Genomic DNA, 15802 nt, shown 5'->3' with positions numbered 1-15802 from the left:
AAACATTTTTTACTATGTGTCTTTGTACAATGTCCATTTTTTTACTAAGTGCATGTAATACCTATTCACATTAACTGATTAAAAATAGTTTTAGTTTTGGGGGAAAATATCGCTGCTTTGGATGGAATGAGACACTAGCAAGCATGCTATATGAACCAGCTGGGTGGGCAGGGAACTGGGTGGGCAGAGAGCTGGGTGGGCAGGGAGCTGAGAGGGGGAGGAAGCTGAGAGGGGAGGGAGCTGGGTGGGCAGGGAGCTGGGAGGGGAGGGAGCTGGGTGGGCAGGGAGCTGAGAGGGAGGGAGCTGGGTGGGCAGGGAGCTGAGAGGGAGGGAGCTGGGTGGGCAGGGAGCTGAGAGGGGGAGGGAGCTGGGTGGGCAGGGAGCTGGGCAGTGAGCAGAATGTGGGGCTGTCAGTTGCCAAAGGGCAGTCAGAGCATGAATGAAGGGGAAGAGACAGGAGGAAAGACAGTCCTGGCCAAAACTCCAAGCAGATAATCCTTCCTCTATTTCCTCCCTAGGGTGAAATCAGGTAAACTGAGACTCAAACTGGAGAGCTCAATTTATCCATATTCAGCTTTATTCTGAATTAACCACCTATCAAGAGTACATGTCAAAAGAGTAGAAAAAAATAAAGGAGCCCATCAAAAAAGTTCCCGGGCAAGTGGGAGAGAGGGCACAACGTTAAGAGCCTTGTTTAGGGAAGGAAATGTTGTCCAGGTCGTGGATGCCATTTTTGTCAATGATTCGAACACTGAAGGTTGGCAGGTTCAGGATGAAGCGTTTCTGGAGCTGCAGAGAGATACGGAGAAAATCAGTCAACAAATACTTATTGAGCTTTACCTGTGGGCCAGGCTGTGACTGAGGCACCAGGCATACAAGCAGATAAGAATCTCTGATTTTGTGGAGCTTGTATTCCATTGGGCACTCTTGGTACAAGGACACTGAAGAAAGCCCAAGCTGCAGCTGAAAGCTGACTGCAAGGTAGTGAGCAAGAACTGGGAGACGCGCCCTAGCTGGTTGGCTCAGCAGTGGAGTGTCGGCCTGGCGTGTGGAAGCCCCGGGTTTGATTCCCGGCCAGGGCACACAGGAGAAGCGCCCATCTGCTTCTCCACCCCTCCCCCTCTCCTTCCTCTCTGTCTCTCCCCTTCCCGCAGCCAAGGCTCCATTGGAGCAAAACTGGCCCGGGCACTGAGGATGGCTCCATGGCCTCTGCCTCAGGTGCTAGAATGGCTCCGACTGCAACGGAGCAATGCCGAGCATCGCCTCCTGGTGGGCAGGCTGGGTAGATCCCAATCGGGTGCCTCTTCGCTTCTAACTTTGGAAAAATACAAAAAACAAACAAACAAAACTGGGAGATGCAGCTGGGAGGTGTCTCTGGTCAGTCAGCTGATGAAAGAATGACACAATCCCATACCCAACCCCACAGTCTTCTCCCAATCAGTCTGGTAAATGCAGACTTCTCTTTTAAAATGTCTCAAGGCCAACAAAGGAGTGCCTTCCCTAAGAATAAGCTTTGGAGCAAGGCAATGTACTCCTGGGTCCTAACAGTTTGCTCTAGTCACCTGCCCATATTATCCGAACCTGATGTGTCTGTGTGTGTTTGTGAGTGTAGCTGGAGGGATGATGGGAAGGATGTTGGCAGAACTGCTCTTGGAACAAACTCTGCTTCTGTATCCTCCAATCCAAGCTGACTAGTTATTAAAGTAACATCTCTACACTCTCATAAGATTCCTTGATTAAGAGGCTGTTCCAAAGGAGCTGCATGGTCTACATGGAAGCACACAACCTCACCAATCTGGCTGGAGATTACTGAGGGGCAGATGGGGGACTTTTTGCTCCCGTGGCCACCCTTCTTGAACACTTCACTTACAGTCTCCAGAGAGAAGGCACAAAGCTCTCTACCTGCTTCCTTAGGAGCATATCCTAGAAATGTCCACCTCCCTGGGCTTAAGCTCACTCAATGTTTCCCATCTCCTTTACTGAGAACTAGGCAGCAACAACCAATTCACTTTCAGAGTTCTCTCTGGCTGATGATTCCAGTTGTAAAGAAACAAGATTCGCCCTGGCCAGTTGGCTCAGTGGTAGAGCGTCGGCCCGGCGTGCAGGAGTCCGGGTTCAATTCCTGGCCAGGGCACACAGGAGAGACGCCCATTTGCTTCTCCAACCCTCCCCCTCTCCTTCCTCTCTGTCTCTCTCTTCCCCTCCCGCAGCAAGGCTCCATTGGAGCAAAGATGGCCTGGGCACTAGGGATGGCTCTGTGGCCTCTGCCTCAGGCGCTAGAATGACTCTGGACGCAACAGAGCGATGCCCCAGAGGGGCAAAGCATCGCCCCTCTGGGCATGCCGGGTGGATCCCGGTCGGGCGCATGCGGGAGTCTGTCTGACTGCCTCCCCGTTTCCAGCTTCGGAAAAATGAGAAAAAAAAAAAAAGAAAGAAAGATTCAAGATCAAGAAAAGGTGACAATAAGGAAATGTGGGTTTTCTTTCTTTTTTATTTTTGTATTTTTCCAAAGTTAGAAGTGGGGAGGCAGACTCCCACGTGTGCTCGACCAGGATCTACCAGGCATGTCCACCAGGGGGCGTTGTTCTGTTGTGGCCAGAGCCATTCTAGCACCTGAGGCAGAGGCCATGGAACCATCCTCAGTGTCTGGGCCAACTTTGCTCCAATGGAGCCTTGGCTGTGGGAGGGAAAGAGAGAGGGACTGGAGGGGGAAGAGTGGAGAAGCAAATGGGTGCTTCTCCTGTGTGCATTGACTAGGAATCGAACTCAGGACTTCTACACACTGGGCTGACGCTCTACCGCTGAGCCAACTGGTCAGGGACCCTTTTCTTTTTTTAAAGAGAGACAGACATGAAGGGAGATGAGAGAGTGACTTGTAGTTGCGTCACTACTAGCTGTTTATTGCTTCTCATTCATGCCTTGACTGGGGGGCTCAAGCTGAGCCAGTGACCCAGTGCTCAAGACAGCGACCTTGGGTTTCAAGCCAACGACCTTGGAATCATGTTAATGATTCCCACTCAAGCTGGCAACCCTACACTTAAGCTAGTGAGCCCATGCTCAAGCCGGATGAGCCCACACTAAAGCCTGCAACTTCGAGGTTTCAAACCTGGGACCTCTGTGTCCCATGTTGATGCTGTATCTACTGCACCACCACGAGTCAGGTAGAAATGTGGGTGTCTAATACGATCACCTTTAGGATCTATAAGGAATAAAGTGTCAAAGCACTTAGTATTCCAGTGTCTTCCTCCTGACAGCCCATCACAACACCTGGGCTGCCTGACTAATACGGCCTCTCAGCTGAGTTGTTAAGAAAAGCACATGAGTTTATGCTCAGCTTCCACTTTTAAAAGGGGATTTACAAACAAGAGGAAGAAGGGGGCACTATGGAATGGAAATGACAGGCTTGAACAAGAGGCAGGCAGTCTGACCTGACATCCTAAGTGCAGCCCCACCCCCACCCCTTCTCATCCTCCCACTCTTTCACTAGACTACAAGTTCGAGTTAATCCTCAGGCCACATGAACAGTAAAAGAATGTAAAAGAATAAGAGAGCTGCTTTCTTTTCCTCCTCATCCTCTATTCATGTCCCAAAGCCTCCGACTCTTAGGAGTAGTGCTAGACCGGGTGGGGTCCATGTTCCTGGCTTCATAAACTAAAGGCTACTCTCTCTTTCTCCCAAAGCTTCCTGGTTGAGTTCTGTGGCCTCCGGAATTCCCAGGGAAGGCTTTCTCTCTAGGACTCATGCCCTGTTTGAAAGAGAGCAGCTAGTATGGCAACTCCAGGTGGCACAAGAATAAAGCAGGTATAAAGTCTAGGGCAGCAGTTACCACCTGCAGCAAAGTCACCTGGGACTGCTCAATATTCTCAGGCTCTGCAGCAGGACAAGAGAATCAGAAGGGGGCAGGGGGTAAGAGCGCAAATCTGTTTGATTTTTAAAAAATAAGTTCTTAACACATCCTGAATGAACCATTGGTCTGAATGAACCAAAAATAAAATTAAATTGTAAAACTGATATCAATGAGGAAATGACTTGTTTACCCACCAAACTTTATCCCTAGCAGCAACTTCACATCTGGTTAGTGGGTACTTATTATACCTTCTGGCAAGGGTCAAAAAATAATGTAACTAAGGGACGGGAACAATACTGGCAAAGAGAGGGACAAAGCATTCTTTTCAGTCTTCTAAGAATCCCATGGGAGCTACTCACCTCCTCTAGACACTTCCTAAGAAGCTCCACTGCCTTCTCACGTGAGATTGCTGAAAGAGAACACAGGCCGAGCACTCAAACAGTGCCATTAAATCCAACTCTCTGCCGCAACTTTTAAGTTTCAAACTTCTTCAGGTCAGCGTGTCATACAAATGGAAGGCAAAAAAATGCCCAGCCTTCTAGCTTGCAACAAACTTATTCCATATGCAGTTGAGGGTGCCCCAGACCCAATGTTCTGGCAGCCACAAGCCATTGCAAATTGATTAGCTACAGAGAAGGGTAAGCATGACAGAATCCTGCCTCCCATGGCCGGGGCTGCCTCCTTTTTATAACCCACCCCCAGCTCACCCCCAAACCCCCCTTTAGACCAGGGCTTAAACCAGTTCCATCTGCCCTAGCCAGCTGCGAACCAGGGAAAGGGAGGACAGGGCCAAAGTTTTAGCCTCACTTTCCCAGCTGGGTCTCAGTTTAACAATAGAAAGAGAATTCAGAGGATGGAGCTGAGACTCATAAAATAAGAGCCAAAGGAACTGTCCATGGGCATGTCAAACTGGGATGACATATTATGCAGTTAGGCTTCAACGGTGGTTGGTCGCTATTTAGGTGGGCAAATCAGCTGTATTACTGACAGAGGGCAAATCGAGAACAGTGACTAGGAGGTCAGGCTAATTCTTTTCAGGATGTGGCCCGGAGCTCTGGCAAGGCTGAGGTTGAGTGAGAAAGCAGCACCACAGAAGGAATGAATAAGCCAGATTCTTACTATACTGATAGCGAAGAATGAAATGTAAGGAGAGAGGTGGTTATCTGTGTTGCATCTATAGCCTGTCTTAGCTTAGACTCCCAAATGCCTACTGCTCACAGTGCCTGAAGTCAAAGCTGGGATTGGAGTCAGAAGACAAAACTTAACACAAAACCATCCCTGTGCCAGAAGCCTTGCCAAGCTGATTTGGCAAGCTAGAGAGCCAGCTTCATCTTGTAGAAGGGGGCAGCCATTAGGTGATAAGAACCAAGGGAAGGGTCCAGACATGTGCCTTCAAAAATTTCAACATTTAAGCAAAAAAATATCCTTAGTTGTCATGCTGGGGAACTGTTCATCCTCACAAGCTCAAAACAAACACAAACCACTTGGGTTACTTGCTCATTCTCTATAGCTGAAATGCTGATAAGCATCTACGAAGGGCAAAATGAGTGAAAAAAATCAAACTTTTGTACCTGAAGAATTATAGCTTTACTCACTACCCCAACCCTCCTTTAAAACAAAACAAAAACCCAGCTCTGGGCACATGCAATATCTCAATATGTCTTTATCAACTTTTCAATAACCCTACTGACCCAAAGGAGAAAGCAGCTTCCAAAGGGTACCTGAATGTGCTTCTATTCAAGCCCTGGCCACCTAACTCCAAGGGATAGTGCATAAAACCAAGAAGCAGCGAGGATGGAGCTCTGCTCCTTTTCCCTACCGAAACTGCTGGAACTTACTTGGTGTGTAGTATCGGTCCAGGATGCTGAGAGTTAGGAAGGCACCATAGCCATGGGCTGCGAAAGGGGCCTTGGCCAAGGCTGCTAGGTAGTCCATGTAGTAGAGTGCTGGACCCTCGTGCTCATCGTAGCCAGCCAGGAGGAGGTTGACATGATATGGGGTCTGCAAAAGAAAGCCATGGTAAAGTGACCCTCAAAGCAGTAACACCAACGTTGCTCCCCATTGCAAATGGGAACATTCCAAATCTTCATGAATAAAAAACAGCAGCTGCTAAATAAATCAACAGAATTTTAAAAATTTATAGAACCCAAAGGACCTAGAGTGTGCTTAAGAGTTTAAGGGAGCCTAACCAGGTGGTGGCGCAGTGGATAGAGCGTCAGACTGGGATGTGGAGGACCCAAGTTTGAGACCCCAAGGTCGCCAGCTTCAGTGCGGGCTCATCTGGCTTGAGCAAAAAGCTCACCAGCTTGAACCCAAGGTCGCTGGCTTGACCAAGGGGTTACTTGGTCTTCTGAAGGCCCGTGGTCAAGACACATATGAGAAAGCAATCAATGAACAACTAAGGTGTCACAACAAAGAACTAATGATTGATGCTTCTCATCTATCTCCGTTCCTGTCTGTCTGTCCCTATCTATCCCTCTCTCTGATTCCCTGTCCCTGTAAAAAAAAAAAAAAAAAAAAAAAAAGAGTTTAAGGGAGGTCAGCTTGTTTTCTTTAAATAGAACACTTGGAGCACTTTAAGGTATATGAAAAAGGTGCTTTCTTCTTAAAACCTACAGACCAGCCTGACCAGGCAGTGGCACAGTGGATAGAGCCTCGGACTGGGATGCCGAGGACCCAGGTTTGAGACCCCGAGGTTGCCAGCTTGAGCGCAGGCTTATCTGGTTTGAGCAAAAAGCTCACCAGCTTGGACCCAAGGTCACTGGCTTGAGCAAGGGGTTACTCGATCTGCTGAAGGCCCGTGGTCAGGGCACATGTGAGAGGGCAATCAATGCACAACTAAGGTCTTGCAACGAAAAACTGATGATTGATGCTTCTCATCTCTCTCCGTTCTTGTCTGTCTGTCCCTGTCTATCCCTCTCTCTGACTCTATCTCTGTAAAAAATAAATAAATTAAAAACAAAACAAAACCTACAGACCAGAACCTGTTGCAAAAGCATTTCAAAGGCAAAGCATGGGCACTCTGGTGTCTCTTCCAATTGCTGAAACCAACAAACCCAACTTTGAAAGTGTCAAGCCACAGAGTAAAGAAAGCAGCAGCTCCAACTACATCATCCTCAATAAACCTCAGGTGCCCAGGTTGAGCACCTGAACCAAAATCTTAAGTGGTTAACTATATGCCCCACAATTTTTTTTTTCAGAGACAGAGAGAGGGATAGATAGGGACAGACAGGAACGGAGAGAGATGAGAAGCATTAATCATTAGTTTTTTGTTGCAACACCTTAGTTGTTCATTGATTGCTTTCTCTTATGTGCCTTGACCGGGGGCCACAGCAGACCAAGTAACCCCTTGCTCGATCCAGCAACCTTGGGTCCAAGCTGGTGAGCTTTTTGCTCAAACCAGATGAGCCCGCACTCAAGTAGGTGACCTCGGTCTCGAACCTGGGTCCTCCGCATCCTAGTCCAACGCTCCATCCACTGTGCCATTGCCTGGTCAGGCTATGACCCACTATAAAGAAACAATTCTTGGGCTGGGGAAGGATAGTAGGTCTCAAATATTTAAGTCAAATCACTAAACTTTTTTTTTTTTCCCCCTGAAGTTGGAAACGGGGAAGCAGTCAGACTCCCGCATGCGCTCAACCGGGATCCACCCGGCATGCCCACCAGGGGCGATGCTCTGCCCATCTGGGGTGTTGCTCTGTTGCAACCAGAGCCATTCTAGCGCCTGAAGCAGAGGCCATAGAGCCATCCTCAGTGCCCAGGCCAACTTTGCTCCAATGGAGCCTTGGCTGCGGGAGGGGAAGAGAGAGACAGAGAGGAAGGAGAAGGGGAGGGGTGGAGAAGCAGATGGGCGCTTCTCCTGTGTGCCCTGGCCAGGAATCGAATCTGGGACTCCTACATGCCAGGTCGATGCTCTACCACTGAGCTAACCGGCCAGGGCAAAATCACTAAACTTTTAATGCAGACAATAATGAAAGTCCATAAATACTGAAAGAAAAAAAAATCCATAGAACTATGAATTCAGGTGAAATGCTAACAATTTTCTAATATAACAAGGTCTGCCTAAGATAATGAAGAAGTGGCCCTGTTCAGTTGGCTCAGTGGACAGAGCATCTGCCCAGCGTACAGACTTTCCAGGTTTGATCCCTGATCAGAACACACATGAAAAGTGACCATATGCTTCTCCACCCCTCACTCTTCTCTCTCTTTCTCTTCTGCAGCCATGGCTTGAACAGTTCGAGCTAGGTGGCCCTGGGGTGCTGAGGATGGCTCCATGACCTCACCTCAGGTGCTAAAATAGCTTGATTGCCAAGCAACTGAGCAGTGGCCCCAGATGAGCAGAGCATCACCCCATAGGGGACTTGCTAGGTGGATCCCGGTCCAGGTGCATGTGGGAGCCTGTCTGTCTGCCTCCCCGCCTCTCACTTAATTGATAATAATAAAAAAAGATAACCAAGAAGTAATTTTTTAAATTTATTATTCTTTTTTTTTAATATTTTTTTATGTACTGACTGAGAGAGAGAGAGAGAGAGGGAGGAGGAAGGAGATGAAAGGAGGGAGGGAATAGGGAGGGAGGAAGGGGGAGGAGAAAGGGAAAGAGGAAGGGAATAAGGAGAGAAGGAGAGGGGAAGAGAGACAGAGAGAGAAACATCAATTTGTTGTTCCATTTATACATGCATTTACTCGTTGATTTTTTTTTTTTCTTTTTTCTTTCTGAAGCTGGAAACGGGGAGAGACAGTCAGATAGACTCCCGCATGCGCCCCACCGGGATCCACCCGGCAAGCCCACCAGGGGCCACGCTCTGTCCACCAGGGGGCGATGCTCTGCCCCTCCGGGGCGTCGCTCTGCTGCGACCAGAGCCACTCTAGCGCCTGGGGCAGAGGCCAAGGAGCCATCCCCAGCGCCCGGGCCATCCTTGCTCCAATGGAGCCTCGGCTGCGGGAGGGGAAGAGAGAGACAGAGAGGAAGGGGGGGGGGGTGGAGAAGCAAATGGGCACTTCTCCTATGTGCCCTGGCCGGGAATTGAACCCGGGTCCCCCGCACGCCAGGCCGACACTCTACCGCTGAGCCAGCCGGCCAGGGCCCACCCGTTGATTCTTTATGTGTCTTGACCACTGATTGAACCTGCAACCTCCAAGATTAAAAAAAAAAAAAAGACTTTATTTATTGATTTTAGAGAGCAGCAAAAGGGGAGAGAGAGAAGAGATGGGAGAGAAGGAAGAAAGGGGAGAGAGGGGAGTGAGGGAAGAGAGGGGAAGGGAAGGAGTGGGAAGCATCAACTCATTATAGTTGCTTCTTGTATGTGCCTTGACCAGGCAAGCTAGGGGTTTCAAAGCAATGACATCAATCAGTGTTCCAAGTCAATGCTTGATCCACTGCACCACCACAGGTCAGGCTCCAAAAAGCAATTTGTATCAGTGAGACAAATAAAAAGTAATTATAACTTGGATTTATAGGTGCCCCCCCTTCTTTGTGACAGAGACAACGAGAGGGACAGATAGAGACAGACAGGAAGGGAAAGAGATGAGAAGCATCAATTCTTTGTTGCTGCTCCTTAGTTGTTCATTGATTGCTTTCTCATATGTGACTTGACCGGGGGACTACAGCAGAGCAAGTGACCCCTTGCTCAAGCCAGTGATCTTGGGCTTAAGCCAGTGACCATGGGGTCATGTCTATGATCCCACACTCAAGCTGATGAGCCCGCACTCAAGCCGGAGACCTCGGGGCTTTGAACCTGGGTCCTCTGTACCCCAGTCCGACTCTCTAACCACTGTACCACAACCTGGTCAGGATATAGGTGTCACTTTTTTGTTTTACCTGCAAGTCTAAGAATATAAGTTCCTACAGAGAACTTAACTAAGTCTGCCTTGTTCTTCATGTCCAAATGAATTTTTTTTCTATACCAGCTGGGCTATTTTCCATACTAAATTCAGTCTGCCTATGCCCCCAGGCATCAGCAGCAAGACTCCTATCTTACGTGGCTTCCTTTTCCTCTGCAAAATGTGTTTTTCCGTTTGCATTTGCCTCAGTGAGCAGGTAGTAAGCAGGCCTTGCCCAAGGTTATGTGCTCATCCCTAAATTTATATATTCAATTAATTGCACATTAAATGAAATTGGATGCCTTTATGTTCCCCTATTATACACCATAAAGAACAGCTAATGGTCATAAGAGTGACATCTTACATTCTTTGAACACTGGTTAACATGGGCACTTGGCAGCCCAGAAGAAACTCATGTTAGAACAACACATGAAAATATATTATATACTCACTTGAAATTCCAAACCAGCTGTGCTAAGTAATATATCCTTGAGATTACAGAGTAGATCTAACCTGCAAACAGGTTCTGCCCTGGGATAAGATAGTTGATAGTCTCTAAGGAGTAAGAATTGACCAGCGGTAGTCAAGTCTTCTGAGAAAATAATTGCCTGCCTATCACATTTCCCAGTGGGTAGTGCGCTACACTCTGTCAGGCTCTGGATTTCTCTGCTGCATTTTGTGACTACGGTCTTAGAAGTCTGACCTTAGGTAAGACACTTAACCCCTGTGAGCTTCTGGTTCATTATGTGTAAAACTGGGTTAATTAATCCTTCCCCTTTCTATCTTCTAGGGAGTATGGTGAGAATATAATAGAGGTGAGGTATCCCAAACTACAGCATATTAGCTATACTCTAGTCTCCTGATGGCTTACCACAGTGGTTGGCAAACTGCGGCTCACAAGCCACAAGCGGCTCTTTGGCTCCTTGAGTGTGGCTCTTCCACAAAATACCACGTTTTTAGCAAAGGCCAGCTTAGGAGTACCCTAATTAAGTTAATAACAATGTACCTACCTATATAGTTTAAGTTTAAAAAATTTGGCTCTCAAAAGAAATTTCAATTGTACTGTTGATATTTGGCTCTGTTGACTAATGAGTTTGCCGACCACTGGTTACGATTTTCAACAACAAAACTGTTTAAATTAGCTACAGATAAAAAATATACAGTATAATATTTATTTTTATTATTTTGTATTTTTCTGAAGTGAGAAGCGAGGAGGCCAACTTTGCTTCAATGGAGCCTTGGCTGCTGGAAAGGAAGAAAGAGATAAAGGAGAGGGGGATGGATGGAGAAGCAGATGGGCGCTTCTCCTGTGTGCACTGGCTGGGAATTGAACCCAGGTCTTCCACAGGCTGGGCCAATGCTCTACTGCTAAGCCAGCTGGCCAGGGCCAGTATAATAGTATTTTTTTTTTTTAATTTTTTTTTTATTTTATTTATTCATTTTAGAGAGGAGAGAGAGAGACAGAGAGAGGAGAGAGAGACGGGGGAGGAGCTGGAAGCATCAACTCCCATATGTGCCTTGACCGGGCAAGCTCAGGGTTTCGAACCGGCGACCTCAGCATTTCCAGGTCGACGCTGTATCCACTGCGCCACCACAGGTCAGGCCTATAATAGTATTTTTTGAAGTGTGAAAACGGTACTGTATAATAAGGCAAACATAAAATACCTTGGTGTCCTTATAGTTAAAGTTAGAATAGCAAAAGAGGCAAGACAGTGAGAGAGAATGAGGATTCTAACAGGTTTCCCGCTCCAAGAGATTTAATAATACAGTCCCTTATCTGTCACAAAGTAAGTTGTTTTTTTTTTGCTAAGAGCATAATTCTATCCTACTTCACTCACTGGTTAAAAGACCACTGTATGGTTAACCAAAACAAGTTGCAATAATACAGTGTGTCCGTAAAGTCATGGTGCACTTTTGACCGGTCACAGGAAAGTAAAAGACGACGATAAAAATGTGAAATCTGCACCAAATAAAAGGAAAACCCTCCCAGTTTCTGTAGGATGATGTGGCAGTATGTGCGCATGCGCAGATGATGACATAACCATGTATACAGCGGAGCAGCCCACGGCCATGCCAGTCGAGATGTGGACAGTACAGAGAAAAGTTCAGTGTGTTCTGTGGCTCCCTAAATTCGAATCCGTGACCAAAGTGCAACGTGAATATTGGCGCGTTTATAATGAAGTGCCACCACATAGGAATAACATTACTCGGTGGGATAAGCAGTTGAAGGAAACCGGCAGTTTGGTGGAGAAACCCGTTCTGGTAGGCCATCAGTCAGTGACGAGTCTGTAGAGGCTATACAGGATAGCTACCTAAGGAGCCCTAAAAAATCTGTGCGTGAGCCCACACCGAACTGCACTGAATAGGTATTGAAACTGGGAGAGTTTTCCTTTTATTTGGTGCAGACTTCACATTTCTATTGTCTTTTGTTGCTTTCCTGTGACTGGTCAAAAGTGTACCATGACTTTACGGACACACTGTATATTAAGGATCCACCCAGATAACCAAAGAGGCCTAACCAGCAAAACCCAGATATGTTTTGTCTTCAATGAGGATCTTGCCCATACTATAAGATTATACTGTGTTTAAAACAATTAATTTAAAAAGTTACCACCAAAAGATTTTACATGAAAACTGTGTCAACAGAATTCTAAAAGCAAACGGTATTGCTTAATTGCGCTATATAATATCATTTACTTATGCTTAAGCATCTGACACACACACTTGTCAAAGCTGGTATGCAGAAGCTACAACACGTGGTATAGAAGATAACTCACAAATTATTGTGTGACTTCGAATTACCAACTTTTGCATGTGTGAGATACTCAAGCATAAATAAATGGTGTTATCTAGACTAATTAAATCAATACATCTGTGTAACAACTTGCAGTTTCTGAAATTCTTCTGACAATGCTTCATCAAAGAACTCTGGCTCGCACTAGTTTGTTAAAATTTCAAATAAAGTCTTATGTACTGGTACTCTCTTACTCCTCTAAGAATCATGGCATTCAAAGTGACTAAGCCACAGTTAATAGGTTTCTTCACTATACATTTCTTCATATTATTGATTCATTAGTGTTTTCTTGGAATGAGACAAATCCCAATTTTGTGCTAGTCTTACAGCATACACACTTGTGACTGCTTATGGTGTGTTTAGGTAAATTCTTAGTATGTGTTAAGACACAACCTACATACACAAGTATTTGTACTAATTATAAGCTCCATGAAGGCAGGACTATGTCTGGATTGTTCAATGATATGAGCATATAGTATATGCTCAGAAAGTATTTACTGATGAGTATTAACACTAGGGAACAATTTCTTTTACATTTTCTGTTGCATGAGGTTTTATAACTGTTTCTATATATTTCTGCATCGCTGATTTCAAATCTGAAATTTGTTTTTTGGTGTATGTTCTAGTTTTTATGCAATTTTAACTCCTTTTTGTTATAGTTAATGGTATGCATTGGTTTTTAAATTGCAGTTAAAGGGCAATGACTCTTGGATTGAACATAACCATGAGGCAATTAATGCTTTACAAACATCACTTTTACATAATTGTAGTTGTTTTTAAATGTAAAAAATTATTATCTGATAAGAACACCCTCTTATTTTTTATCTTTTATTTATTTATTTATTTATTTATTCATTTTAGAGAGGAGAGGGAGAGACAGAGAGAGAGAGAGAGGGGAGAGACAGAGAGAGAGAAGGGGGGGGGGAGCTGGAAGCATCAACTCCCATATGTGCCTTGACCAGGCAAGCCCAGGGTTTCAAACCGGCAACCTCAGCATTTCTAGGTCGACGCTTTATCCACTGCGCCACCACAGGTCAGGCCAGAAACTCCCTCTTATTTTGTTTTAAGATTGAAACATGGCTTCTTTGAGTAGGCGTAAATGTAAGAATAGTCCTGATACCTTTTGTTATAATATGTGGCTGTTACACACTTCAATGTCAAAGGTGCAATATTTCATCATTTGTGACACGTGCATATATTGCCTATTTTCAAGTTCCCCTTGGCAATCAAGACAAGAATTGGGCTCCTCATATTGTGTGTCATAATTGTGAGGAAATGCTTCGTGACTGGACAAAAGGAAAACGCAAAGGAATGCCTTTTGGTATTCCCATGGTTTGGCGTGAACCTAATGACCACAGCAGTGACTGTTATTTCTGTCTGATCCATACAAAGAGCACTGGCAAGAAAAAACAGCATACGATCGCATATCCTAATATTCCTTCAGCAATATGACCTATCCCACACTCTGAGACACTCCCGGTTCCAGTTCTCAATGGTTTTATTTCTTCGAAGGAAGAAAGTGAACATGGTGGTCAAGTGTATTTTGATAAGATACATGAGGAAATAGCTGTAGAATCTGAAGGGTCTTCTTCTGATGCCAAGCAGTCATTAACCCCTCAGCAGTTTAGCCAACCCGAATTGAATGACTTAGTAAGAATGACATAAAAATTGTCCTCAACTTTCTGAAGTATGAGGAGCATAACTGGATCATTTGTGTGGATCTTAAAATGGTAAATTTCCTGCTAGGACAACAGAGAGGTTTCACGAAGTATCCTTGTTTTCTGTGTTTGTGGGACAGCCGAGTTCAGGAGAAACACTGGACACAGAAGGAGTGGCCAAAATGTGAAGCTCTGGAAGTAGGGATGCAAAATATTGTTAATGAACCTGTAGTTAATCGAGACAGGATCATTTTTCCCCCACTTCACATCAAACTTGGCTTAATGAAGCAGTTTGTTCAGGCTTTGAATAGAGAAAGTGAATGCTTTCAACATATTATTTCTGCTTTTCCTGCCTTGTCTTTTGAGAAGATAAAAGCAGGTATATTTGACGGACCTCAAATTCGAACCCTCATACGTGACAAAGAATTTGCCAGGAAGATGAATAAGGAGAAAGCAGCATAGCAGTCTTTTGAGTCAGTTACAAAGAACTTCCTTGGCCCTGGCCGGTTGGCTCAGCGGTAGAGCGTCGGCCTAGCGTGCGGAGGACCGGGGTTCGATTCCCGGCCAGGGCACACAGGAGAAGTGCCCATTTGCTTCTCCACCCCTCCGCCGCGCTTTCCTCTCTGTCTCTTTATTCCCCTCCCGCAGCCAAGGCTCCATTGGAGCAAAGATGGCCCGGGCGCTGGGCATGGCTCTGTGGCCTCTGCCTCAGGTGCTACATGGCGACGCCCAGGATGGGCAGAGCATCGCCCCCTGGTGGGCAGAGCGTCGCCCCTGGTGGGCGTGCTGGGTGGAACCCGGTCGGGCGCATGCGGGAGTCTGTCTGACTGTCTCTCCCTGTTTCCAGCTTCAGAAAAATGGAAAAAATAAATAAAAAAAAAAAAAAAAAAAAAAAAAAAAAACAACAAAGAACTTCCTTGGCAACAAAAAAGCAGAAAACTATGAACTTCTGGTTCAAAGGATGCTGTTGGCTTTCCGCAACATTGGATGTAACATGAGCATTAAGATTCACTTCCTTGCCTGACCAGGCGGTGGCGCAGTGGATAGAGTGTTGAACTGGGATGCCGAGGACCCAGGTTCGAGACCCTGAGGTGCCAGCTTGAGCATGGGCTCATCTGGTTTGAGCAAAAAGCTCACCAACTTGGACCCAAGGTTGCTGGCTCGAGCAAGGGGTTACTCGGTCTGCTGAAGGCCCACGGTCAAGGCACATATGAGAAAGCAATCAATGAACAACTATGTGTCACAATGTGCAACGAAAAACTAATGATTGATGCTTCTCATCTCTCCATTCCTGTCTGTCTGTCCCTGTCTATCCTTCTCTCTGACTCACTCTCTGTCTCTGTTAAAAAGTAAAAATAGCCTGACCTGTGGTGGCGCAGTTGATAAAAGCGTCAACCTGGAACACTGAGGTCGCCGGTTCAAAACCCTAGGCTTACCCGGTCAAGGCACATATGGGAGTTGACGCTTCCTGCTCCTCCACCCCTTCTCTCTCTTTCTCTCTCTCTCTCTCTCCCCTTTAAAATGAATAAATAAATAAAAATAATTTTTTTTAAAAAAATAAAAATAAAATTTTGAGAGAGAAGATGGCAGCGGAGTAGGCGGATGCACAGACACCCAGCTCTCAACACCAAACTGGAATACAAATCAATTTAGAAAAAATCAGCATGAAAAACCAACACTGAA

At 45.9% G+C, this 15802-nt stretch overlaps 1 protein-coding gene across 1 annotated transcript in view; it reads right to left on the bottom strand.

Moving 5' to 3' along the window:
- Positions 1-555: 555 nt before the first annotated feature.
- PSMB2 (proteasome 20S subunit beta 2) overlaps positions 556-15802 on the bottom strand; it is a 51657-nt gene continuing 36410 nt past the window's right edge. The window contains exons 4-6 of the mRNA XM_066269713.1: positions 5686-5848; positions 4207-4256; positions 556-789 (exon numbers count right to left, since the gene is read on the bottom strand). Coding sequence (XP_066125810.1) covers positions 682-789; positions 4207-4256; positions 5686-5848 — 321 coding nt within the window. The 3' untranslated portion in view covers positions 556-681. The remainder of the gene's footprint in view (positions 790-4206; positions 4257-5685; positions 5849-15802) is intronic.

The sequence above is a fragment of the Saccopteryx bilineata genome, chromosome 3 (genome assembly GCF_036850765.1).
Source record: "Saccopteryx bilineata isolate mSacBil1 chromosome 3, mSacBil1_pri_phased_curated, whole genome shotgun sequence".
NCBI lineage: Eukaryota > Metazoa > Chordata > Mammalia > Chiroptera > Emballonuridae > Saccopteryx > Saccopteryx bilineata.
This window is presented reverse-complemented; position numbering and strand designations above follow the sequence as displayed.